The 25,748-nt window shown below is 35.0% G+C and overlaps 3 protein-coding genes across 4 annotated transcripts in view; all 3 read right to left on the reverse strand.

The window, feature by feature from the left end:
• LOC119838184 (fatty acyl-CoA reductase wat-like) overlaps nt 1-9,921 on the reverse strand; it is a 33,656-nt gene extending 23,735 nt beyond the window's left edge. Inside the window, exon 1 of the mRNA XM_038364026.1 lies at nt 9,601-9,921. The gene's annotated coding sequence lies outside the window, so the exon portion shown is untranslated. The remainder of the gene's footprint in view (nt 1-9,600) is intronic.
• Nucleotides 9,922-18,759: 8,838 nt separating this feature from the next.
• Nucleotides 18,760-23,424, reverse strand: LOC119838203 (vacuolar protein sorting-associated protein 37A-like). 2 transcript variants are annotated; one of them, XM_038364050.1, is made up of 4 exons: nt 23,342-23,424; nt 22,545-23,029; nt 21,382-21,688; nt 18,760-20,190 (listed from the first exon to the last, which is right to left on the reverse strand). In XM_038364050.1, exons 2-4 carry the CDS (start codon nt 23,016-23,018, stop codon nt 20,066-20,068), a joined length of 906 nt encoding a protein of 301 aa, XP_038219978.1. In that variant the 5' UTR covers nt 23,019-23,029; nt 23,342-23,424; the 3' UTR covers nt 18,760-20,065. The 2 variants fall into 2 exon arrangements, with proteins under 2 accessions (XP_038219978.1, XP_038219979.1); XM_038364051.1 differs by lacking the exon at nt 23,342-23,424 and adding an exon at nt 23,157-23,335.
• Nucleotides 23,425-24,516: 1,092 nt separating this feature from the next.
• Nucleotides 24,517-25,748, reverse strand: part of LOC119838084 — a 6,366-nt gene continuing 5,134 nt past the window's right edge. The window contains exons 6-8 of the mRNA XM_038363895.1: nt 25,362-25,439; nt 24,859-24,965; nt 24,517-24,559 (exon numbers count right to left, since the gene is read on the reverse strand). Coding sequence (XP_038219823.1) covers nt 24,517-24,559; nt 24,859-24,965; nt 25,362-25,439 — 228 coding nt within the window. The remainder of the gene's footprint in view (nt 24,560-24,858; nt 24,966-25,361; nt 25,440-25,748) is intronic.

A 25,748-nucleotide genomic window follows, 5' to 3' on the forward strand; every position in this document is an offset into this window, starting at 1 on the left:
ACCCGCGTAAGTCCGTATCCCGTAGGAATATCGGGGTAAAAAGTTACCTATATGTTATTCCAGTTGTCCAGCTGTCTATGTACCAAATTTCATTGCAATAGGTTCAGTAGTTATTGCGTGAAAGAGCAACCAACACACACACATACTTACAAATTTTCGCATTTATGATATTAGTAGGATATGATAACATATAGATATATAAAAGATATACATATGTATATATGCATCCAACGTGTTAATAAATGAACTCAACTGTTTAAACATTTACAAATGCATAAAAACTAAAAGAATATATACACACATGCTTGCATAACGCACACACTAATACAATATATTCATACGTTTTTCAAAAATCCGCCTAAAGTCATATACATGATAAAGGCAGTATTAGCGATATTTTCAAATACAGGATAATATATTGTGGGTAATTTTATGCCAGCTTTTCGCCAGTGGATTCGCTCGTCTTCTTTGTAAACAGACATAAATAAAAAGATTTTTTGCTGAAATAAATATTTGACGAGATATACAACATAAAATCGAACATAACGTCATAATATTGTGTTTTCGAAAATCTACAAATAAGGATATAGGGGCAGAGGAAGCGACTTTTTTGAATGTAGTCAAGCACGCTTCGGCACGAATTGGGCCAGGTCGCACCGGGGAAGTACCACACCCCCACTGAAGACCGGCGTGAAATAGCATTCTGCTGTGTTTCGCTCGGTGAGTGGGGGAACCGGAGGCCCATATCCTTTTCCTTACCCTCCCCAGTCCTTCCCTTTATTCCTATCGCCAATCCTTTCTTAATCCCTTCCCAAAAAGTCGGCAATCCATTTGTAGAGGCGTAAGGTCTGCAATGGATCTTACGCCTCTCCAAATGTTCATGGGAGGTGGTAGCGCTTACCATCAGGCGTCTCACCAGCTCCATTGCCGACTGTAACATAACATAAAAAAAATACTATGTAGTGATAACAATGGATTCAGGCCCCCTTGCTGGGCAGTTTGGTTTATGGTCGAGACTTGCCTTTCATAAGAGTATGTTATGTGCAGGCTGCGAGTCTATGGAGCCTCGGGAGTATAAACTAACCTCATCTTACCAATGTTATCAATTTAAACTATTTAAATGCTTATTTAATTAAAGATTTCACATCGAATCTATCGAAAAACAATGCGTTAAATTAAAATAATATTACGAATCTGTCGAAAAGATTACATCATCATCATCATCATCATCATCATCATCAGCCCATATATGGTATATGTTCCCACTGCTGGGACACAGGCCTTCTATGAGGGTTTAGGCCATAATCCACCACGCTGGCCAAGTGCGGGTTGGCAGATGTCACATGTCGTCGAACTTTTGATTATCGGACATGCCGGTTTCCTCACGATGTTTTCCTTCACCGTTTTAAGCAGTGGTGATGTTATCTACATGTGCAGATAAATTGAAAAATCAATTTATTTCCTGCACGCTCGCCCCGGTCTCGAACCTCGACTTATCGATTTAGAAGTCCGAGGTTCTCACCACTGAGCCACCACGGCTACCTAAAAGATTACAATCTTGCTGAAATCCATCCCGAAAGGTGGTCTTACGTTGTCTACAATTTTACAGTGACATTTATAGTAATTAGTGACAATTATGTCAAGGAATTTCCAGATGGAGACAAAAAAATGGCTGCATTATTAACATACCTACTGCATAAGTAAAGCATTACGCAAAAACAAATTGCCATTGTATAGATGCGTTTTTAGATTATCTTCGTTGACCTCTAGTTTCATCACAGAACCTTTGAAATGAAATGAATGAATAAAATTAAAAATTCTTTACTGTACACCATGAAAACTACAATTATAAATGACAAAAATAAAATGTACAGAGGGCGGTCTTATCGCTATAGTGATCTCTCCCAGACAACCCGGAAGAGAGGATAAAAAGTAAGGTGGAGGCGAACCTTTATCGGTCTTTGTATTGAAAGGATCTAACTTTCTTATGTCATCAACGGTAATGGAGCTGGTGGGTCGCCTGGTGGTAAGCGCTACCACCGCCCATAAACATTTGTAGAGGCGTAAAGTCGATTACAGACCTTACGCCTCTACAAATGGATTGCCGACTTTAAATTGGGAAGGGATTAAGAAAGGATAGGCGAGAGGAATAAAGGAAAGGACTGGGAAAGAAAAGGATATGGGCCTCCGGCTCCCCCACTCACCGAACGAAACACAGCAGAATGCTATTTCACGCCGGTCTTCTGTGGGGGTGTGGTACTCCCCCGGTGAGAGCTGGCCCAGTAAACCACTTGATAACCTCCTTCTTATTTTAAAGTCAGCTGATAAAAGCATACACAGCGGTATATTATTATGTAATTTTATTAGACCATTTGGACTTCTATCGCGTAGGGACTGATAGACTGACACACATACGCGGCAATCATTCAAACGGTTGGTAATGCCACTTTCGAATGGGTACTTCCAGCCACTGACGCTGCGACCGGCCGACAATTTAGTCGCTCAATAATCGCAGTGTCTATATCAGTTAACTTAATAAAAACATGTACGTCACATATTGATGACGTTAGGCTATTCTTCTATATATATACTCATTTTAAATTACGTTTACTATATGTAAGAGCGAAAAAAAATTAACATTCAAAATATAAATTATTTAATTCTTAAATGCTTATGAATGTTTACGGAGCGGTTGAAGGAATTATATATAGCCTTCCTCAACAAATGGGCTATCTAACACTGAAAGAATTTTTCAAATCGGACCAATAGTTCCTGAGATTAGCGCGTTCAAATAAACTCTTCAGCTTTATAACATTAGTATAGATTAGGCATAATTAATAATCTAGAATCTAGCTTAATGAACAGGTTCCTTTTTCATCCCATACATATTTACAATTAGTTTTCAGTTACTTCAGCTTGAGGCAGCCGGTTTTGCATGACAGAAAATATAATCACACTAATATTATAAATGTGAAAGTTTGTTTGTTTGGATGTCTGTCCGTCAATCACGATGAAACTACTGAACGGATTTTGATGAAATTTGGTATACAGACAGGGAATTAGCTGACTTGGGTGATAGGATACTTTTTATCCTGATTAAATGCTCCCTTTGTATACAACAGGAATCTTGATATCCGGGCGGAGCCGGGACGAGCGTCTAATAATAAATATTTAAATTTATTTCACTTTTTTTGCATAGCTAATGCATAAATCTCAATTTATTAATTTTATTGTACCATATTTTATGGTGTCAGTTAATTTCATGTCCATTAAACATATTTAAGTATTATATTTTGGTTAAAACTTTTATAAACTAGTAACAATATATCTTATCTTATATCTTTAAACGAGCAATTCTTGTATATATATATATATATAATTGGAATCTCGGAATCGGCTAGAACGATTTTCATGAAATTTAGTATTTAAGGGGTTTCGGGGGCGATAAATCGATCTAGCTAGGAATCTTTTTTAGAAAATGTCATATTCGTGTTTTATTCGTGTTTTATCGACTTAAACTTACTTTTTTAACAAATAGGAGGCGTTTGAGTAGTCCCAATTTATTATGACTATTGGCGAATAATAATAGTATTTTTCTCGAAATACCGAGCAAAGCTCGGTCATCCAGGCACTATAATTGAAATTACAGGATACATTCAACGATTCTAGTGTTACCTATTTGAAAAAAGAAAAATCGATCACTGACCTTGAATAAAATTTAAATAATTGTATGTTCTATTCTCGAAAACCGTACGTTGCACCTCGTAATCATTAACAATTCACACGCAAGCCTTTGCGGCCGAACGCGATTTAAATTAAGAATTTTCCCCAGCGAATGTTTGGGTTTTCAATTTGGTTTTTTCTTAGTTGCCAGTGTTTCGGAATTGTGGTTTATGATACTATGAATAATTGTTTATGGTGAGAAAGACATTAGGGGGTTCCAGAAAATTCTATGGAAATTGTCCAACATAATATTTTTTAATGAGCATAAATGATACATTTTTATGATTAAACTGATAAAAGCCATGTCAAACCTGAAAGTGTCACAGTTTCTCCATTAAATATACTATAAAATACATAAATTGTGATATAGTTCGCTTCGCATCGCTCGTTCTGGTAAACAGGGTTTTTTAATTGATGTTTTCACTACATCGTATAAAACAAAGTCGCTCCCCGCGTCTGCTCCTATGTATTTATGCTTAGATCTTTAAAACTACACAACAGATTCTTTTTTACACATAGAGTGATTTAAAAGGACGGAATTTAATGCGTGTCAAAAAATATGTTGTAATTAAAGTGTATTTACGATTTATTCTATTCTGTTTTAGGTAATTGGTTATCTTTAGGATAACAGATTCATTAAATTTACTATTACAAATACTAATGCTTCTTCGATGTCGCGAAGGCATCAGCTATAATAAAAAAAAATGATCACCAAAATCGGTTCATCCAGCCAAAACTTCTGAGGTAATAAATAAAAAAAACGGTCGAATGGTCAACTTTCCTCTTTTTGAAGTCGGTTGAAAACATTCTGATCTGCTAGTCGCGTACGAAATGTCATTGTAAAACGCCTCAGTGACGTCATAATTCATAAGTATCATGACATCATGAGTTTATCTCACGCAAGTGAAGAGAAAGCACTGTAACGATCGGTTTGTTTACAAGTCTTTTTTTATGTGACAGTCGGCAATGGAGCTGGTGGGACGCCTGATGGTAAGCGTTACCACCGCCTATGAACATTTGGAGAGGCATAAGGCATTGCAGACCTTACGACTCTACACATGGATTGCCGACTTTTTGGGAAGGGTTTAAGATAGGATTGGCGAGAGGAATAAAAGAAAGCACTAGGAAGGGTAAGGAAAAGGATATGGGCCTCCGACTCCCCCACTCACCAAACGAAACACAGCAGAATGCTATCTCACACCGGTCTTCTGTGGGGGTGTGGTACTTCCCCGGTGCGAGCTGGCTTCGGGCCAGCTCGACTATCACATTTAATCTGAATATAGTTTGGTCTGTAATGGCTTAGTAATCTTAGTATCGGGTAAGAAGTCCCATGTCCCCAAGTGGGGTATGGGGCAGATGATGTACATCTGTTTCACTGATCGATTTTCTTTACGGACAAGTAGATCAGCCTTCTTTGTCCTGCCAGACCGAGATGTTTTTGTGCGTCTCCACCGGGAATTGAGCCTAGGACCCCTCGCTACTACGCTCCCCCGTTAATTATTGTACCAAGAGGGCAGTCGTCGTCAGTATCAGTCGTAGCTTGACTAATAAACGAGTGGTTTTGAAGTCGGTACTTTTTTTTCAATAATTTACATCAGAATCCATTCAGTGGTTTGGGCTGTAGGCCAAAGAAATGAGCATACATACGCTCGAAAAACATGCTTAGACCTTCTGTCGCAGTCGGTTAATAAGAATTTCGAAGCTGTTCAAAAAAAAAATATTTATGTAATTTACGAAAAGTAAATAAAATGTTTAATGTTGATCTAGCCCTAAGTTCAACGACCTAACATCGGTCGATGACACCTTAAGTAAGGGATACAGTACTTAATAAACTTGATTAGAAGCAATAAGGATATGGCCTGGTTCATCGATTTATATAAGTATGTAATTGTAGATTTATTGAAATTTGAATATTAAATTAATTTCCAATTTCGGCTTTTACTAATTATTATAGTATTTCAGACATAATGTAGTTCTACTAATATTATAAATGCGAAAGTTTGTAAGGATCTGTGTGTGTGTGTGTGTTTGTTCCTCTTTCACGCAATAACTACTGAACCGATTGCAATGAAATTTGGCACGTAGACAGCTGGACAACTGGAATAACATATAGGTAACTTTTTATCCCGATATTCCTACGGGATAAAACGTACGAGGATGAAACCGCGGGGCGCAGCTAGCATTACAGTAAAGGTTATGTTATCCGTGATATTACCTATAGGTAAAGTGAAGTCTCGTGTCCCCTAGTGGGGTATGGAGCAGATGATGTACATCTGTTTCACTGATCGATTTTCTTTATGGACAAGTAGGTGATCAGCCTTCTGTGTCCTACTCGACCGAGACTTTTTTTTGTGCGTCCCCACCCGGTATTGAACCCAGGACCCCTCGGTTCTACGCTCACGCATTAACCACTGTACCAAGGAGGCGGTCATTACCTATAGGTAGGCTTACCATAATTACGAAGAGCCAAACCTTGACGCAGAAAAGAAAGAAACTGATTTTAATTTTGCTTTTCGCATAATTTGTGTTATTCATATTTTAAATGCAATCAAAATTATTATGAATCGAAAACATATTAATAAATGTGAATATATTTTTTAAAAGAAAAAGAGATAAAGTTACAATTAATACACAAAAACGCGGGGGAACGATTGGTTGGGGTGTCGGTGCTGTTCCAGTTTGTCCGGGACGCCGGGACAGGGATCTCAAACCGGGACTAACCCGGTCAAAACGGTACGTATTGTAAGCCTATCTATAGGTATACGCTTACATAGAGAAATATTCGTCTGAAATTTAATCGAAACTTCTTCGAAAATACCGATAATCTGGTGGTTTTCTCTTTTAATCTGTTGAAACATCAAACATATACAACAAAGGCAAAAGTTTGTGTGTTTGTATTCATTTATATAGCTAAAAGTAGTGGTGAAAAATCCTATCCTACTTCCTACTGATCCTGCTAGTGTACTAGTCTACTAATCTACTAATATTGTAAATGCGAAAGTTTGTAAGGATGTGTGTGTGTTTGTTGCTCTTTCACGCAAAAACTACTGAACCGATTGCAATGAAATTTGGTACGTAGACAGCTGGACAACTGGAATAACATATAGGCAACTTTTTGTCCCGATATTCCTACGGGAAACGGACTCACGTGGGTGAAACCGCGGGGCGCAACTAATTTATAATAAACTAGCTGTTCGCCCCGGCTTCGCCCGTGGTACATATATAGTCTATGTTACTCGTGGATAATGTAGCTTTCGAATGGTGAAAGAATTTTTAAAATCGGTCCAGTAGTTTTTGAGCCTATTCATTACAACCAAACAAACAAAGTTTTCCTCTTTATAATATTAGTGTAGAAAATAGACGATAAAAAGCGTAAGCGAGTTTACAGAGTATACGTAAATTATGCACATACTAGCTCGCCCCGGTACGTTTCCGAGGACAAAAAAACATTTTCGTTTTATATGGTATAGTAAAAAAGTAGTCTAACTGCTAATCCAGACAAAATATCTTATAGACCTTGATCAGCTGTTTTTGCGTAAAAGCGAAACAAACTTACACGTTTACAATATTAGTAGGATAGGCTCAAAACATGCTAGCCTATGTTTAAAACGTAATTAATTTGATTAGGGGTGATCTCAGAGTGTAGGTGCGACTTCAATTTGTGCTTATGTGTTTTAAAAGCTATTATCTACGTCACGTGTGGGTATTTTTAACCGATTTCAAAAAAGGAGGCACTCAATTCGACTGTTTTTTACTGGTTGTACCGATTTTGATAGTTCTTTTTTGGAAACGAGTAGTCCTTGGGGATGTTATTTATCATGTAATCATTAATCAGTTTTAGAAATGAAATTTTTCTATATAACTATTTTAAACAAAATAATAAACCTCCTGCATATTGTCAGAACTAGACCGAAATTCGTTAGCACCACACGAACTACACCAGCTTTAAAATAAAAAATAATTATCAAAATTGGTTCACCCACTCGAAAGTTCTGAGGTAACAAAGTCAAAACAAAAAATGGAATCGCAAAACCTCACTTACTTTCTCAAATCTCAAACTATCTCTGTACGAAATTACAACACAATCGGTTCAGCCGTTCTTGAGTTATAAATAGCGTAACTAACATGACTTAGATACTTTTATTTATTTTATTTTAACTTTTGCCCGCGGCTTCACATGCGTTAAGTTCGGAGTTGTTTAGTAAATAATTCGTCCTTCAAAATCCGTTGCGCAGTTTAAAATATTTAAGCATACATAGGAACTTAGGGATAGACAGACAAAGCGACTTTGTTTTAACTAATGTAGTGATACCTATATCTATGTAAGGATATATATAAATTCATAATGGATGTAGATTTCGCATCTTAAGATTTAAATATATGATTAGAATACACGTTAGATTATAAAATTTATGTAATACAAGAACACGTTGCTAATCCGTGACGTATATGCAATGTTTGATCAATGACACACTTCGGAAATGTGGGTCAAAAATTATGGACAGCGGACTGCGGAACCGTTATATCTTGCTCTTTTTGCGCCTCTGTATCCACTTTAGAATATTGTATTGTATAGAAATCTATTTAATTATCGGCAAATTAATAGATTTATTAAGTTACGAAGTGATATGGAATTTGTTCATAGGAATTTTCAAAATTATATTTTAGGCTGGCAGTTTTTTTAAGCAGATTTGTTTTGAAATTTTGAATTGATTTTTTTTTTGGAACACGGTGACTATGCACAGATTATCTATATAGTTAGAGATCGAAATACTAGTAGAAGTGTTGTAATTTAGTTTTAGTTTGTATTTACATCTGACGTTCTCAAAGAAGGAAGAGTTTAATTCGACTGTTTTTTTTTTGTTTGTAAATCGTTAACTCCGTGAGTGTGCAACCGATTGACGTTCTTTTGGTGTTTGAAAGGAAGTTGCTATTTGGTCCCATTTTAATATTCGGTGTGGTTACTAGAGGTACTTCCTTCGCAGGTACATTGGTGATATTTAATGTTGAGGTGACATTTAATATCTTTAAATAATTCTTTTATTTAAAGATATTTCAAATCTTAGGTACCACATGAGGAATTTTGCAAATTCTTATAATTTTATAATTTATGAATTGACGATTTACGTACACTTTCAGTAGTTGTGTTATAATATTAAAATAATTCTTAAGAATATTTAATAGTTAAATTTATAGTGTCCCTTACTCACGAAGGCGTTCCTTTTTTCAAACATTTTATGTATTATTAATAATTTTATATACATATTATTAATCAAATATTAAATTGCGTTAACGTTTAATACAATTTTAATGCGATAATGAATGTTATTTTATAATAATACGCCTAGTGAGATACCTAAGTACATAGAGATGTAATTCAGCTGCATTTCTCTACCTACGTAGCTTTCTATAAATAAGTATTCATTATACACTATTTTTGTTATAAACAAAAAAAACACGTTTAATGACATTTATCGTTGTTAAAAAATATATATACATAAACCATAAATACATCATCTCACTTATTTCATGAAGCTACAATACGTATATAAAAAAACAGTTAATTTGAAATTTAAATTCTTATACAAAACAGTAAACAAATAAAATTTAAGAAGCGATTATGACATCAAAAATCTATACGTAAAAACATACGATGCAGAATCTGGGTCACGACACAGATATTTCGCAACTTCAAACATTTTTTTTTTAATCCGGAAAAGTAATCTATAGATTTCTCAAGAAAGGTGAAACGCATTATTTCCGCTATTAGGAAGACACGAATCACTTTCACATGTTTATGCAGCGGAGAATAAAAAAAACATCATAACACGACATCCACGCCATGAGAAGACAATAAAAAATATTATTTAAACTTACCTGATTAAATCCTCCGCAAAATTTACCACTGTCACTTCTAACACTGGCACTCACAGAAAAAAAAAATCACTAACTGTCAAAACGAAAGCGCGCGCAGTACCATGGCGGACTGCAGACTATCGCAACCCGCCAAAATATGAGGCCAAAATGAGTTGCATAACAGTTTATTACAGCATATTACATAAAAATCGCCGCTGGGCTCTCAGAGTCGTATATTATGCAAAGAACGCTCGAATTTCTCGTTTCTAGGTTACGATAGCGTCCTTCGGCGCGAATTTTTTTTCAATAAAACATTTGCTACGGCAGTCATTACTACTTGAAAGTTACTTATATTCTGTGGCCATTGTTTGTAAGCGAAATGAAACGTTACTGACTACTGAGTAATGTCCCCACTTTCTAGCGGGCTAGGTCATTTCTTCTTGAATCATTGAGAGCGCAAGTGAATGAAATACTATAATTTCTGATGATAAATGTCGTTATGTAGGCGTCATTATCGAAGTTATGTGTTCGAAATTTAAAAATATTTATATTTCATGCTCTATGTTTTCTTTATATGAACTTAACGCATTTTTGTCTTATAACTAAATTGACAAGGTATTATGACTGACTGATAATCAGTGCTGACTTGGAATGAATTTGCAGCCTTCTGTGTGTCATAAAATATGCCAAATGTAAACAGAGTAGAATAAAATAACATTTATATTTACATTTTTGTATATATAAATAAAATAATAGATGAAAATTAAATTTCATTCAATTTTCCCTTTTACCTAATAAAATGTTGTAATGTCATTTGAAATAAATAAACGGAATACACAATATCCATTTCTCAATTAGCGTATTTAGACCGTACTAGTCTCAGTCCCTTGACTTTCAACTTCAATGAAACCGGTTCAAATATGGGTCAGTAGTTTTTGCGTGATCGATAGACGAACGGTCATCCATTCATATACCCATTTATGGCTTTGTAAACAAGTATTTATTATAGGATATTATATAACCTACTAGCTGACCCGGCAAACGCTGTTCTGCCTTATTCTTATCATTTAGGGGTATTAAAAATAGATGTTGGCCGATTCTCATAGATACCGGATAGCACAAAAAATTTCATCAAAATCGGTCAAGCCGTTTCGGAGAAATATGGCAACGAGAATTTTATATATTAGATTTATTGGATACGACCGCCTCCTTGGTACAGTGGTTAACGCGTGAGCGTAGAACCGAGGGGTCCTGGGTTCGATTCCCGGTGGGGACGCACAAAAAAAAATGTCTCGGTCTGGCAGGACACAGAAGGCTGATCACCTACTTGTCCCTAAAGAAAATCGATCAGTGAAACAGATCTATATCATCTGCCCCATACCCCACTAGGGGACACGGGACTTCACTACACTATTGGATATAGCAAATATTTATGTAGTCAAGAAATTGTCTTGTGATTTCTCTTCTAAAACGAAGGTTCTCAATTCGACTGCATTTTGTGCTTATGTTACTCATAACTCCGCGGGTTCTCAACCGATTGATGCGATTCTTTTTGTGTTTAATAGGAATTTGTTGTCATTAGGTCCCATTTTAGAATTTAGGGGTGCCTCTCCCCAGGGACGTCGGCGTAACCATCCAATCATCTTTATCTATATAAATTCTCGTGTCCCCATTTTATTAACCAAACATCTAAAAAACTGCTTGACCGATTTTTATGAAACATTGTGTGCTTATCGGATAGGTCTGAGAATCGGCCAACATCTATTTTTCATACCTTAACGTGTGCCGGGTCAGCTATTTAATTATAAATTTACTTATTATTACGTACTATTTATTTATTTGTGTCATAAGGCTTGAAAGATAGTTTTTAGATAAGATTCATTATTTTTTGTAAGATGCCGTTGAGGTAGGTACATATCATTCCCCCATGGCTCCTTCATTTATGTGGCTCGATGGAACACAGTGGGGTTTTAGTCGGTAGGAATCCGACATAACCCACGACCTCTTGCGGGGCCGTGGGTATCTATGCAAGATTTCACCACTATAAACAAAAAAAAATTACATGTATGGAATACATACCCTTGGAATTTATACTTATAAAATATGTAATAAGTATTTATAACTGTAATAATAAGCAATAGATTTAACTATATATTGTAGAGATAACCGTTTGAGATGAGAAAAATAAATAAATTAATTATTGTTGTATTTTCTTGTGTTTGATTTTACGCGAGTATTATACATTTATAAATTAAACACTTTTTAACGTCTCCCCGTGAGCACGCTCGCTGTAAAGTGTTCGAAACGTCGGGTTAATAATATAATGAATATCGCGTTTAAAATCCGTTAAAAGGTTTTTAATTTCTAAATTATTATTATTGTTTGTAAAAACTTATGTAACTGATTTTTTTCACTCAAAAAAAACTAAAAGTGAATGAATTATATGATAGGTAAAAACGCGCGAAGTCGTGGGAGGAAAGCTAGTAAGTAAATGATTTAAGATTATCTGTAAATACATGCGTTTGGTAAATATCTATAATTTGTATAAAAATTAAATCCTATTTCTCTATCACGACGTATGATAAAAACTCAATCGATTTCATAATTATAAGGTAACTAACTTTGCACCGCGGTTTCACCCGCATAAGTCCGTATCCCGTAGGAATATCGGGATAAAAAGTTGCCTATATATTATTCCATTTGTCCAGCTGTCTACGTACAAAATTTCATAACAATCGGTACAGTAGTTTTTGCGTGAAAGAACCACAATCATACACACATCCTTACAAACTTTCGCATTTATAATATTAGTAGGATAGGACTTAGACTTTTCTAGGTTTTCGTTCATAATAATACATTAAATTTTATTCAAATAAAAGTCGTTCGTAGGAGACAAGTTGTGTAAGAAGTAATACGCTTAACCACCTTAGCAAAACACAAATTTGTCGCATTCATAACACACAACCAGTCAATAGACTTATATAATAATCTAGTGAAATATGTATAATATAATATAATACAATACACTTCAACATATTATATAAATGAGGAAGATTAACAAATTAAGATGAAAGAAAACAAGAAAGGAAAGTAAAATTTACAAAGTTAAATAGGAGGCCTTATCGCTCATAAGCGATCTCTGCCAGGCAACCTTTGGATAAGATTCTTATAATTACCATTAGAGGAGGAGAGTCCATATAGATCACGAGAATAAAATGATAAAAAAGTAAATAATAAATTTTGAAAGAATAGAAAAAAAATTATCACGAGGCGGGATTCAAACCCGCGTTTTTTGACAACGCCTTGCCTGTCGGCCTACAAATTTTTCCATTCTTTCAAAATTTCTCATTTATAAAGCATTTCAATGCTATAAAATAAAATATAAACAAAAAATAAATAAAACATTAGATAAATATATATCTAATAATAATAACCTACTTTCAACTAGTAATAATATCACAATATAATAATTTCTACAAAAAACATAACTGCTTTCAACTAGACCAAATTAAAAAGGGACATGACAGTCACCAGCTGTTAAATAAAAAAAGACACATAAATCATTTCACTGAGCTGTGAGGTAACAATCACAAAAAAACAGTCGGTTTGATCGCCTCCTCTTTTTTGAAGTCGGTTGTAGGAACAATTATAGCATTTTAGTATATAGCGTATGTTACGTGAACTGTTAAAAGCTGCGCATGCGTAGACATATTGCGGGTTGTATCAGAAATAGGACGCCTCAAGAACCGTTTCGTCTTTGTAAAATTTCATAGATTGATTAAACTAACGTCCACATAGGCGTAATTTATTTATTATTCTATTTATTAACACTTTGGACAGACAAGCTGTTCCACTAAAACATTCAGTTGCCGATAATTTAAATGCGAGTTAGATTAATAGAATTAATTTTACTATATAAAAAGTAGACAAGCATGTATTAATTATAAGGAAGAAACAGCAATAAAGGCTTTTTTTATTTTATTTATTTATTTTATTTATTATTAACACTTTATTTTACAATGCACATACAGTTAACAAACACCAATAAACAATATCTATTGTACAATTTGGCCTTATCGCTTAGAAGCGATTTCTTCCAGGTAACCTTTGAATAGAAAAAATATAAATTTTGAAAAGGTAGAAAGTGTATAAATACATACAAGAGAGTGTACAAATATATAGATAAGAAATTAATACATATAGGAACAAGGATAGTATAAATATGCATTAAAGAGAGATAAATAATAGAGGAGAGAAAAGCAATATAACATAGAATAGAGTCAAAACAACATTAAGGAGATAGAAAATAATTCTTAATAGGAGATTTAAATGCATATAAAGATTGGGCTTGCTTAATCGTTGTTGGGAGTTCCACAATCTCGTACGGTAAATGAAGGTCATAGAATTTAGATGCAGACAAAGCGTAAGATTGACAGAGGAGAGAAACGAGAAACTCTTGTATTTAAAACGCTTATTCGCTTCATCTGTATGTTTGTTTGCTTGTGATTGTATGTAACTGACTCTTTAAGACTCGATTTTCCAACTTCTAAAAGTAAAAAGGGGTTCTAGGGTCGTCCGTATGTTTTTTTTTAATGTATGTTTGACAATTTTTCGAGAATTGCGAATCGATTTAGAAATATTTTTGTTTACTTCGAATCTATTGCTTTCTTGGCTATGAATAGTTGCCTATTCGTTATTCCAGTTGTCCAGCTATCTACGTACCAAATTTCATTTCAAGCGGTTCAGTAGATTTTGCGTGAAAGAGTAACAAACATACACATACACATGCATCCTCACAAACTTTCGCATTTATTATATTAGTAGGATAATATTTTGACATATAATAAATATAGAACAATTTTTTTTTTTTTTTTTTTTTATGTTATAGCGGACAGCTGAGCTGGTGGTTCGCCTGATGTAAAGCGATCACCACCGCCCATAAACATTCGCAAAGGTAGTACCTCTGTGAATGCGCTGCCCGCTTTTATGGGGTAAGGGAAAAGGAAAGGATTAATGACTGGACAGAAGGAATGGACTAGGACGGGTGAGGAAAAGGAAACGGGCCTCCGGCTCCCCCACTCACCGTACGAAACACAGTGGCATGCCACTATTTCACGCCGGTTTTCTGTGGGGGTGTGGTACTTCCCCGGTGCGAGCTGGCCCAATTCGTGCCGAAGCGTGCTCGACTCCCACAATAAAAAATTATGAGTATTTTCATATATGAACGGTGTAGTCCATCTGTTCTGTGCCCCTATCACGCAAAGAAATTCATAGAAATCGGCCAAGCTGTCTTGGAGGTGTGTTGTTTCGAACATAGTGAGTGTTGTGACGGCAGATTTAGATACATATAGAATTTCAATGACAAAATATGTCCCACTTCGTACTAATATTATAATAAACACGAAATATTGTTGGTTGGTTGGTTGATGTATGTTTGTTACTCCTTTACACGATAACCACGAACGGATGAACAGTTTTTGATGACACTCGTCAGTAATGTAGCCTATGTATTAGATTAACACATTAAGTGTAAAAATAATTAAAATATTATAATACTTGAAAAATATAATAAAAAAATCGATTATAAGGCGACCTAGTAGTTCAAGGTGTTGCCACAGTAAAGCGAATGAAGTGGGCTCGAATCCACTCGTGACCGTTTTTTTTACTCTAATCGGTCAAGTGCGAGTCAGACTCGCGACTGTAGGGTTCCGTACACATACAGTAACTGCATTAAATTTGGTCGCCCAACCATTTTATAACCGTGCCAGACGCTGCTTAACATTGATTTTTATTTGTCGCTATAGCGGCAACAGAAATGCATCATCTTAAAATTTCAGTTGTTTATCAGGGTTCATGAGATACCTAGTTACAGACGGACGGACAGCGAAGTCTCGGTAACACATAGTATCGAGTTGGTATAGAGATGAATACGAATTAGCACATAGGTACGGGCACCACGCGAGTGTCGCCCTGGGTTACAGCTAGTATATTACCCATATTTCATTGGAGGTCCCGGGATCCGTGCTATTATGCATTGAGTTCGGCCACCGAGGGGGTTTTAGTGGGTGGAAATCCCACAATATGCCCTACTTTTGCCCCAAATCTAGAGCATCTATTGTAGATTTCCTCCTCGTAAAGAAAGTCCTCGTAATAAATTATTGTTATATTATCTGTGGTAATAGGGTCCCGTTTTACCTTTGGGGTGCGGAACCCTAAAAACTTAAGAATAAAGTGAGCTACTTCCTCATCACTTGAATAGTTTAGTCTTGATAAATAAAAGAGACGATTTATTTTATTAATAGAAATAAACACTTATTAGTCCATCATGTAACATCGATATCAATAAATAAAATTGGAATGTCTGTTTGTTATATTAGGTAACTAGCTTTCCACCCGTGGCTTCGCCTGCGTGGAATTCGGTTACATCGCGCGACATGGTAAGGAGCAGCCTATAGATTTTTTGTCAAAATTGGTTAAGTGGTTTCGGTGTGAAAGAATCTTACATGATTTTATGTTTGACAATAAGGAACTTCCATAGAAACTTTCATCCCCTATTTCAATCCCTTCTTCATTTTTTTTCGCAATAAAAAGTATCCTATGTCCTTTCTCAAGCTCAGTTCTATCATCATAGCAAATTTCATCAAAATCGGTTCAGTGGTTTAGGCGTGAAAGCGTAACAGACAGACAGACAGACAGAGCTACTTTCGCATGTATAATATTATAGTAGGGAAGTAGGGATAAAGTATTTGTACCGATGTATATACGGGGCATATACCAAAAAAAAACATGTCATGAATAAATTATTGTTTGTCTATTTGTTCGAGCAAATCTCTGGATCGGCAGGGCAGGAGGACGGAACTGATTTAGACGGGACTCACGCTGTAAGTAAGACAATAAGATAACCTAGATAGTCTAAGTTAGACCAGACCAGGTATTCAGACCCACGAGAAAATTGGGATTTGAAGGAAAAGGTCCAGCTCTAAAGCAGGTGAAACCGCGGGACGCAGTTAGTAATAAATAATAGTAAATTATAGGTATCTAATTATCATTTATTACCTGTCATAGGTTTAGATTGACCGACTAGAAGCAATTTATCTGAGACAGAATGACTACATAGTATAAAGCAAAGTCGCTTCCCGCGTCTGTATGTATGTCAGCTTAAATCGGGTTGATAATATAATGAATAAATCGCGTTTAAAGTCCGTTAAAAAGTCTTTAATTCTAAATAAATCAATCATCAAAATGGGCATTAGGTTACATGAACAAATGAATATGTAAAATAAATTTGTAATGTCTTACGCATTTATTATTATAATAGTACTAGCTCTCCCTCCCGGTTTCGCACGCATTGGCAAAGGAAATTCTTATGAAAATGCAATATTTCCGCGGTATAAGGCCTATGCCATTTTAGCTTGCTAAAAAAAAGACAAAAAAATCATATGAATTATTGACTCCATTACGACGTGATAGACATACAAGCAAACAAACACACTCGCATTTTCAACCGACACCAAAATACTAGGTTATTAATTCAACTGCATTCTTTGTTTGTAACCTCATACCTTTTTATTGGGTGAACCGATTTATATAAGTCTTTTTTTAAATGAAAGCTGGTTCCTTGCTTGTGGTGAATTTGGTAGAGTCCTAGCAATTTGAAGGCTTTTAATGTTACTGTTTAAAAATAATTACTGATAATACTTCAGTATTTGACCGCCTCCTTGGTGCAGTGGTTAAAGCGTGATCGTAGTTCCGAGGGGTCCTGGGTTCGATTCCCGATGGGGACGTACAAAAAAAATGCATCAGACTGGCAGGACACAGAAAACTGATCACCTATTTGACCATAATGAAACTCGATCAGTGAAACAGATGTAGATCATCTGCCCCATAGCCCACTAGGGACAACGGGACTTCACTTTTTATAGTATTATATTATCTGTGGTAAGTATAGGATAGTAGTACACACAGAAACCCAAAAAACAAACGATATTATCACATGGTCAGTGCCCAGTTGTAAAATAAGTATGAATGTGTGAATAAAATCGATGTCATTTCATTGTGATTTATGAATTACTAGCTGCGCCCCGCGGTTTCACCCGCTTAAGTCCATATTTCGTAGGAATATCGGGATAAAAAGTTGTCTCTATGTTATTCAGTTGTCCAGCTGTCTACCTACCAAATTTCATTGCAATCGGTTCAGTAGTTTTTGCGTGAAAGAGCAACAAACACACACATATCCTTACAAACTTTCGCATTTATAATGTTAGTAGAATTCCCATAAGAATATAATTCATTAGAGCAGCTTCGCAAAGGTAATTAATGGTTTACCTTAACCTAAGGTTATAATTTAATCACGTTTTAGATTACTGATAGTATGTTTTCCTACAAGAAGTGATTATCAGACAACAACTATCGAGTTAGGGGATCTTGGGTGCTCTAGTTAGTGATAAGGCGTCGATGTAGGACGCGGGTTCGAATCCCGTCTCTTGATAGTTTTTTCTATTCAAATATATATCGAACTAGCTGCGCCCCGCGGTTTCACCCGCGTAAATCTGTATCCGTAGGTATATCGGGATAAAAAGTTGCCTATGTCATTCCAGTTGTACAGCTGTCTACGTACCAAATTTTATTGCAATCGGTTCAGCAGTTTTTGTGTGAAAGAGCAACAAACACACACACATCCTTACAAACTATCGCATCTATAATATTAGTAGGATTCGTCTTGTACTATGCACCTACTAATTACGTTATCATACCTTTAGTAGGAGTGTAGGTAGCATTGATGTTCAAATTAATTTTTATATTTTTTATCTATAATTATATAATAAATTAAAACATATAAAGCAGGTAGGGCGTGGGTTGTGGGTTATGTCGGGTTCCTACCTATTAAAACACCATCATATTCCGACGAGCCGGCTTAGTGAAGGGTCCACGGGAGCCGTTTAGTATACGTCCACGACCCCTATATAATAACCTACGCACCAATGAAGCAATAGGGTTGTCACATTTTAAAAATATTTTTTATTAATTATTATTATTATTATTTTTTATGGCAACAATTGTCGATATAAGACCTTCTTCAATATACTATCACGAAAATACCCGGTAATCAAATAAATGACGTTATTTCAGACATTCGCGCTTCATCACAGGTATGGTAAGGACTCGAGACAAATAATACAATTTTTATGGAACATCATTTTATCCATGAAAACATACAACATTAATTTACAAAGCTATATTTATTGCAACTTGTCCCTAAATCATACGGACCTTAAATCTATAATAAATATTAATTTACGTATGCTGCCTGGTGCTAAGTGGCTGTGTATATTAATTATATAAAACTTACATATTGGTATAAAAAATATCGAAGAATGGATATAAATAAAGTAACATTTGTAAGCGACAATAAACGCCGTAGAAAGGGAGAAAAACTCGCGGCACCCTATCTGTCTCTTTCTACAGTCGCATAAACCGACGTCGAATATAAATATCTAATATACTCTTTTCCATGCTAAATGTGCATGTGCGACAGAGATAGCGATCGTGATCTTCTCTCTCTTCTATAGCTCCTCTGCTCTATCTATAGTCTATGGTACAAAGTTGCTTGTAAGACTCAGTTACTTTTTTAATATGGTATCTTATCACCAGGCGATACAGATAAAACAATGAAACATCTAAAGGTATTATAAAAAGTTATTGGAATGTTAAATTTATTTCTAAGTGTATAAAAGGTTCTTTATGAATCATCGTTCATCTTCATCATCATCAGCCCATATTTGTTTTCACTGCGAGAATACATCACACAGTCTCCTATGAGGTTTCAATAGTCCACATGACAGATGACCTAATTCATCATATTTTTTATATAGGAGTTCACATTTTTACAATACTTTTTTTCTGCTATATTTTGGCCAGTTATGTGTCTGCGTAGGCATAGTTAAAAATGGAGCTGGTGGGTCACCTGATGGTAAACGCTACCACCGCCCATGAACATTTGCAGAGGCGTAAGGCCATTTACAGAGGGCTTATATCTCTGCAAATGGATTGCCGACTTTAAAAAATGTGGGATAGAGAAAGTCTTGATGAGTGGAATAAAGGAAAGGACTAGGAAGGGTAAGGAAAAGGATACTGGACCTCAAACGATGTAAATTGTAAGTACAGTAAATTGGAAAGACTAGTTAAAACCCAGGATTCAAATATCTGCCCTTTGCAAAATAAAACAAGGGCTAAAAACATGAGAGGCTGGTATCGCAGCTTCAAGATTAATTATTTATCATAAATCACAGTCAATATGAAAAACATATTATGAGATAACGAAAAAAACTGTTAAAAACAAAGTGATGAAACCGGCCGCAATCATAACATCATAAAATGACACATTTAAACATTACTGTCACTGACAGTTGAGCATGACATGACAAGACTTGACATTGCATGTCATGACAAGTTTTGACATGGCACGGGAGGGCACGGCACGGCTGGTTCATGTCGTCGCTTTATCCAGTTGGGCAAGTTGATGCGCCAGTCTCTCTTCTCGGGCGCGCCTTGCCTGTCCGAGGGCACGCTTTTCGGCAAACTTCAGGATAAATGACTCTACGGATATTGTACCTGAAAGGATACATGTTTTCGTATATTAGAAAGAAGAAAAAATGTTTATTTAACACCACAAACACAATAATTAGAAACTAATTTAAACTGACGGATTTATAGCTAATTACAGTAATTGGTGTGGTGCTAAAAAGGGTAACTACTCAGCATGTGCTGCTCAGTAGTCCCTTGTTGGAGAGCCAGGCAAAAGAATACAAATATATGCATACATAAAAACATAAATACATATTAATAGAAATGTAACACGCAAATTGTATCATATCTACTATATAAAAATAAGTCGGGTTTTCCTTCCTGACGCTATAACTCCAGACCGCAGGAACCGATTTCCACGGTTTTGCATTCGTTGGAAAGGTCTCAGGCTCCGTGAGGTTTATAGCAAAGAAAATTCAGGAAAATTTTCCACAGAAAAGCGGGAAAAATAATTTTTCACATACAGCCATCTGGTGGCGAAACGGAGTTCGCCGGGTTTGCTAGTTATATATAGAATTAATAATAACAATCCTACTAATACATGTATGTAGTTAAGAAAGCAAAGATCTTCTTATCATCATATATCATCGATCTTAGTTTATTATCTATTTCATAATATTATTCACTCACAAGCCAACCAAAATAAAACATACTAGCTATTCGCTTCAGCATTACCTGTGGTTCATATATACTATGCTCCACAGTGAAGTTTTAGTTTTCTAGCGGTGAAATAATTTTTGAAATCGGTCCAGTGGTTTTTGCGTGAAAACTTTACAAACATACAAATATACAAAAGATTCCTCTCTATAATATTACTTGCTGACCTGGCAAACGCTGCTCTGCTTCACTCTTATCATTTAAGAGTATGAAAAATACACGTTGACTGATTCTCAGACCTACCCGATATGCACACAAAATTTCATGAGAATTGGTCCAACCGTTTTGAAGAAATATGGTAACTAACATTGTGACACAAGAATTTTATCTTAATATATATAAATCTCGTGTCACAATGTTTGTCCTCAATGGACTCCTAAACCACTTAACCGATTATAATAATAGGATAGTTTAAATAATTTTAATTACGATAAATGACAACCCGGGCGGAGCCGGGGCGTGCAGCTAGTATATATATATAGAGATTAGTGTAGATAAAATCATGTATCAATCATCAAGGAATTAAATTTCTTACTCTTACAAGTATACAAACTGACTGACCTAACAAAAACTGTTCGGCGATCGCTTCGGCGTCCTCGTCGGCCTGCATCGCCGCATTCTTCAAGCGATCCCGTATCCTGTGAGGGTCGTACATCTCCGACATCTTCTGGTACTTCCTATTCAGCGCTTCGTAATTCATCTTCATTTGGACGATGGTGGAGATCCGGTCCAGCACCTTGGATTTCATTTCGTCCAGCATTTGCTGTTTCGCTAGGTTGTCCTGAGCGATTTCCTCTATGCTGGTCATTAGTTCCTCTGTTTCTAGATCAATCTCCGTCAACTGCGGATTGTTTTCCAACAGCTTGTCCTGGAAAAAGCCATTGTTTGATATGAATCAATGTATCAATAATGATTTTTATCCATGTTAACAGCGTTCAAATTGTCAGAACTAGAACAAATTTAAATGTGATTGCATGGAAGGTTCCAGCATTCAAATAAAAGAAAAACATATAATTGGTTCATCCAGTAATTAGTTACTAGATAACAAACACAAAAAAATACTCAGATGAATGCTTGATAAAGAGTAGATTATGAAGATTTGTATTAAGATAGTGTCTAATAAATTTGAGTGAAATAAAACTGCAATTCCGTGGAGGATCTAAGTTGATGGGCTCACACTCTCATACAGCAGAGTGGATTAACATTTTATACTATGTTAAATCCTACTAATTCCTACTATCCTATCCTACTATCCTACTTAATATTATAAATGCGAAAGTTTGTAAGGATGTTTGTTGCTCTTTCACACAAAAACTACTGAACCAGTTGCAATGAAGTTTGGTACGTAGACAGCTCGACAACTGGAATAACATATAGGCAACTTTTTATCCCGATGTTCCTACGGGATATGGACTTACGCGGGTGAAACCGCGGAGCGCTAGCTAGCTTTTTATAAAAAAATTGTTCTTTTTATATTTATTCTCTACTAGCTTTTGCCAGTGGCGTCGCACGCGATAATTTAGAGTAGTTTAATAGATGTTATTATACATATAAACCTTCACTCTATCTATTGAAAAAAAAAACCTCATTAAAATCTGTTGCATAGTTTTAAAGATTAAAGCATACAAAGGGCCATAGAGACAGAGAAATCGACTTTATTTTATATTATGTAGTGATACTTCTAGTATAAATAAATTTAATTTTCTTTCTTATTTCTTACTAACCTGCAGATCTGGGTTTTCCAATATCTCCTGTAACTCTTCTATTGTTAACTCACTAAGCTCCGGAAACATCATGGAATTCACACTTATATGAGATTGGGGGCTTGTGTCCGTCGACTTGTCTTCACTAGGTATACTTGGCGCGGATCTTTGGAACTCCCTTATAATCGCTTGAACCACTCGTCCCAAATCAGAATGTAATGTGTAATTTATCAACCCTGGAGCTCCTATAACCTGATTTGAATTTTCGGCTAACCATGGATGAGGAAAGGCTGGGTTGATGAATATAGCTGGTTTCTCATTGGGAAATTCCGGTGGCAGGACGATATTTAAAGCCATGTTCCTGGAGTTTGCTGTAAATTCAACTTTGTACTCGCTAAACTCTTTGATTTCGGCAACATTCGCGTTGAATACTTTCAGCGTGTCGATCTGTCGCTTACGGATGTCGTGATCGGTGTAATACGATCGAGGTAACATGATTGGTATAACTGTAAGTTAGATATGAGTTAAGAGTAAAAAAAAAAATTACATAATTTACGCGGTTCTGCTCGTATAAATTCGTTTGTATAATACTTTGATATATTTATTCTGAAGTTATAGCTACTGATATCTTACGTTATTAGTAGGGGATCCTTCCTTCTTTTTAATTTTTGGTCACTTCAAACAACTGGATGTAATTTTTTTATAAATATTTAGTATTACGATTGGGATACAATATAATTAATGGACCGTATAAATTAAGAACGATCTTTCATATGGAATATCTAATGGCGATAAAATAGAACCACCAAATTACATACCAATTATTTTCTTATTTTCAAATACCAGAAGTCACAACAAATCAATAGATTTGTGCAGATTTGACTTAACTCTGTACAATGACATTTGACATTTTGAATTTTTTTGTGACAGTTAGTGATAAACAACAGAAATTTAGCTGCCAGCACTAATAATATAAATATAGTAAACATTTTAAATTCTTATTTCTCATAAAACACGTCAATCGGTTAAAACCCACGGACTTATCCAGTAACAATTAAAAATTGAATTATAAATACAGGTGAATTGACAACCTTCTTCGTTTTTGGGAACGAAAGTTCAAAATAGCACCCAAAGAGGTGATACATGGAACATGGAAATAGCACCTATAGAGGGTAGAGGTAAGGAAAGTCATCTCCTATAGTAACAAAAATTAAAATAGTTTCCAGCTGTAAGCTGTAAGTAACAGTTAAAAAACCTTAAACATCCCGGCGCTGGTGTAGTATTGTAAACGAATTGAAGTACACCGAGTTGAAAAATTTAATAATATTTTCGACTAAAGTAGTTACTTATTTAGAAATTTAATACTTTGTAATGGATTTTAAACGCGATGTATTCATTATATTATTAACCCGACATTTCGAACACATTACAGCGAGCGTGGCCACGGAGAGAGGGCGTTTAAAATCCGTTAAAAAGTCTTTAATTTCTAAATCTATAATACTCGCGTAAATCAAACACAAGAAAATACTAGTTATTTATTGAAAATGTCAACTACTCGCATAACAAACAAACAAACAAACAAACTCGCATAGTACAAAATAATGTAGTAAATATTACCTTAAATAGTTATTATGAGAAAACGGGTAGCTGCTTTTATTTTAATTATAAGCAGTGTGCAGCGTTATCCATAAACAGACGTAGTTGCTGTATGTTTTAGTAGGTTAGCGAACGAAACAAATAAGTTTTCTAAATAAAACAGTACTCATAAAAATTTTCTATTTATTTTCACTTAATCACATTGTTCTCCTTGCATTAAATACGCTTCTCATATAAGAACTTATTTATATCTAACACTGATATTACTATTTTGAGTTTATAAGAAGGTATAATGGAACAATTATTTTTTACAGTTAACTTACAAAAGTTCTGTCTACATATTATACCATTATACCTATCAAAACTTATATCTATCTGGACGTCATGCAGTCGAAGATTATCTTCTAACCATTTTCAACTTCATAATTCTTTCGTTGATCCTGCAATAAATATTTTTGTAATTTGGTGAAATTGCTCTATAGTATAAATATGAACATAGAGAAAACAACTCATCATCTAATTTATAATTTGCTGCGCAATTAAATGTACTGATTAAATCTGTTAGCTGGTCGTAAATTAAACCTAATATTTCCTATTAATTTTTACCAGTTTTGATTAAAACAATATAGTTATGACTCTTGAAATCAATACGATATAGAAAAAATTAAAAAAGACATTCATGACTGAAAATTCAGTTTACAATCACAACAAAATATCAAATCATTAGATTGGTAAATACCTCTGCACATTGGCTCGCCTTCTTGCTTGAAAATCAAAGGCCCTTGGGTCCACTTCAACCCGAGAGTTACTGTCCAGACCTGGCATTATGTCTGAGAAACCTTCGCTGTCGCCTAATAGAAAAAAAAAAATCATCAAAAATCATGTATAAGTCTTTTACCGCAACGTTAAAGTTGCCAAGTTTAAAAAAGTAGGCGAACTTTTGTCAATTAATTATTAACGAGTTACCTGTTTACAACAATCAATGATTAATAATTAAATTATTGCTTTTACTAAAATTAAATTTATCGCTAATCCATGGCATACTCCCTCAACATTCATTTAAAATTACATCAATCAAAATAGGATTATAGATATATAAAGACATTGTATAATAATTCACTATTTGATAAGTGCACATTGCTTTACATTCAATAGTGAGTAGGTAAAAAAAATCTTTTTCTATAAGTAATAAAAGAAAATTATCACAAATATAAGAATGAAACAATTAAAAATCGTACCAATATTAGTAAGTTTCGCTATGTCACTTGAATGCAAACTTCGATCAAAATACACAGTTCCTTCGTTGTCGGGTATCAACTCTGTATTGGACAACGTTTAAAAACACAATATTAAAATTATTATATCTGCAGTAGCGCGTATTATTGTTACCCTGAATAAACACAAAAATACAGCTTCTATATATAAATTCAAATTATAAATGGGTTTTTTGTAACAAGTATTTCAATTACTTATCGATTATTAGGAAAAAGAGATAAAAATAATTATAAAGTCAAAACATCGAGAAATTGTTGGAGAATGAGTTTTTTATTCTGTGTTTTAAAAATATATAATAAAAGATGTACATCGATTCGGAGTTATACCTTCGAAATACCTGTCAGTTATGAATTG

The sequence above is a fragment of the Zerene cesonia genome, unplaced genomic scaffold (genome assembly GCF_012273895.1).
Source record: "Zerene cesonia ecotype Mississippi unplaced genomic scaffold, Zerene_cesonia_1.1 Zces_u001, whole genome shotgun sequence".
Classification (NCBI taxonomy): Eukaryota; Metazoa; Arthropoda; class Insecta; order Lepidoptera; family Pieridae; genus Zerene; species Zerene cesonia.